Source organism: Penaeus monodon, chromosome 40, assembly GCF_015228065.2.
Source record: "Penaeus monodon isolate SGIC_2016 chromosome 40, NSTDA_Pmon_1, whole genome shotgun sequence".
Lineage (NCBI taxonomy): Eukaryota > Metazoa > Arthropoda > Malacostraca > Decapoda > Penaeidae > Penaeus > Penaeus monodon.
Genome location: NC_051425.1, coordinates 16181691 through 16184190, shown reverse-complemented (window position 1 = coordinate 16184190; position 2500 = coordinate 16181691). Strand labels below are relative to the sequence as shown.

General features: G+C 33.4%; 1 protein-coding gene across 1 annotated transcript in view; it reads left to right on the top strand.

Moving 5' to 3' along the window:
- Positions 1-1997, top strand: part of LOC119597733 (thioredoxin-2-like) — a 5061-nt gene extending 3064 nt beyond the window's left edge. Inside the window, exons 3-4 of the mRNA XM_037947339.1 lie at positions 1118-1243; positions 1561-1997. Coding sequence (XP_037803267.1) covers positions 1118-1243; positions 1561-1623 — 189 coding nt within the window. The 3' untranslated portion in view covers positions 1624-1997. The remainder of the gene's footprint in view (positions 1-1117; positions 1244-1560) is intronic.
- Positions 1998-2500: the final 503 nt, after the last annotated feature.

Below are 2500 nucleotides of genomic sequence, written 5' to 3'. Positions count from 1 at the left end.
ATATATATATATATATATATTTATTATGGTTATTACTATGATAATTATTATATCATTATATTTACTTTTGCTATCCTTATTATTTTGCTGTAATTAACATGTGATTGGGGTTTTAATTAAAAAAAAATTCTTAGATTTAGAAAAGTAAATTGTCCTTGGGGATGAGGGCATGTGTTTGTACATTATGTTTATGTATATATGCTTGAATCCCATGTCAGAGTTCTAAATAATAATATATATACTCTTATTGACCAAACTAGTTCTCTAGTTGATAAAGTGGAATATTTAAATTCTGTGATAGGTTATCGAGAGTATACTCAAGACCAGCGTAGTTCCAGGGAAGGATGATCGTTATTTGAGAATCCTATAGCTGTGTGAAAGTAAATGTAGTTGTGTGTGGTTTTTGATTAGGATTTGCTTATTTTTCCCTATTAAAAGGAAGGTGTAAAGAGTTGAGATTTTGTCTGTTGACAAACATTTTATAGTCCTCTCTCATTTGTTGTCAGTAGTTTTCCTAGTATGATTGTGATTGCTTTCCAATACTCAAAAAAAAAAAAAGGAAAAAAAGTATAGGGCCAGAATTCATGGCTGACACCTGATAAATTCATGCAAAAAATAATAGACACTTGTTATTCTACTCCTTTTAGTGTTCACTGTAGTACCATTTTGTCAAATGTCTCTACACATAGATGGCTCCACAAGGGCTTAGCCACCAAGGAGTCAATTAGTAAACTAGGTGACCTCACCTGATTTCACCTTTTTTTTTTTTTTGCGAGATAGGTTTAATGGGATGATGTATCTTCATATTACAGTATATTTGAAATTGCAATATGTATTGCAATAAATGGTATTCATTTTAAGTCTCTATTTTCTTTTCAATCCTTTCCAATTTGGTTAGGATAGGATTAGTCATCATCTAGGTTGAGTTAGGCTTTAGTAGATCAAATTTGTTCAGAATTTAGGTGAAATACAATAGTTGAGGCAGGAATGCATGTGATAAAACATTATTGTATCATCTTCAAAAGTATCCCAATGCAATATCATAGAATGCATTCAACTTGTATACCCCCTTGAGTGAGTGGATGAGTAACCCCTCGGTAATTTTCCCCCTCTGCAGGAGCTGAGTCAGTCGATGAGCGATGTGGTTTTCCTGAAGGTGGATGTGGACGAATGCGAAGACATTGCCCAAGATAACCAGATTGCATGCATGCCTACTTTTCTGTACATGAAGAATGGCCAGAAGGTAAGGGCTAATTCTTTTTTATGTCATTGTTGTGGTGATATATATTTTTTTAATGATTAATGATGGCCAGACTGTAGAGATAATTATTTAATAATAGAAATATCCACCCCTCTATTTTAAAATTTGTTGTGAAGGTTTCATACAAAACAACGAGACAGTTTATCTTTCTCCTTTTTTTATGTTGATCTTTTTGAGAAATAGTTTATTTTTGTTGTATTTTTATTTACTTATTCATTTATTGATGATGTGTGTGTGTGTGTGTGTTTATTCACTTGCATATCTTTAACTTTACATATAATGGGAAATCTGTTTTGCAGCTTGACAGCTTGTCTGGTGCCAACTACGAAAAGCTTGTCGAACTCATCGAGAAGCACAAGTAATCCATTCCACTGCTCTCTCTGGCACCAAGAGCATGAAAGATGGACCATCTTTGCAAATTAGATCTGCTTAAAGTATTTTGTTTTAGGTTAGTGTTGTGATTAAAGACAAAAAGGAAACTTTTGTTATTTACGGTCATAAATATTCACTTCTTTTCCAAATTTCTCTAAAAAAAAATTAATATAGATTTAACAAGCACCTGTTTGTGGAAACAATTTCTTTTGTTTTGATGGAAAATAGTTTAGGCGGCTAATTATTTCAGGTGAATATCCAAGATCTTTTCATTATTGCATTTAACTACCAGTGACTGTTTGTGCCTTTTTATGTAATGTAGAGCTTGGTTTATAAGATTTCAATAAAGTCTGAATATCTACCATATGGTCTTTTTGATATTCAACCCATGTGTCAAGTCCAAAGTCAAGATAGATTTCAATTGCTTCAATAAGGATGGTAATTAATTTCATATGTGGCTTAAAAACTGAAGAAGAGAATGAAAATGTAGGCTGTGTAGATGCTTTTGTAATATTTGACACTTTTGATAAACTGTGGTGCTTTGATTGAAAATCTTAGTCATGCCAGTATATGTAAACTTCACCCGACATGTGATTGTCTACACCATCCCCTGATTCTGTTATCAAATCATTCTAATATGAGTAATATAAACAGGAGTAGTGTTTCAAGATGAAATTCAAATTACCCCATTTCACGCAGGCTCAGCTAGCACATCTAAATACAATAGGGTATCTCATGTTTAAACAGCCGTACCTCTCCCCATCCTTCCCCACTCAACTCGATTTTGGGGCTTTTCTTTCCCTTGTACTATCGCACCCCACAAATATCTTTGTGTTGTCGCTCACCCTTGTCTTGGTTTGCCTCTTC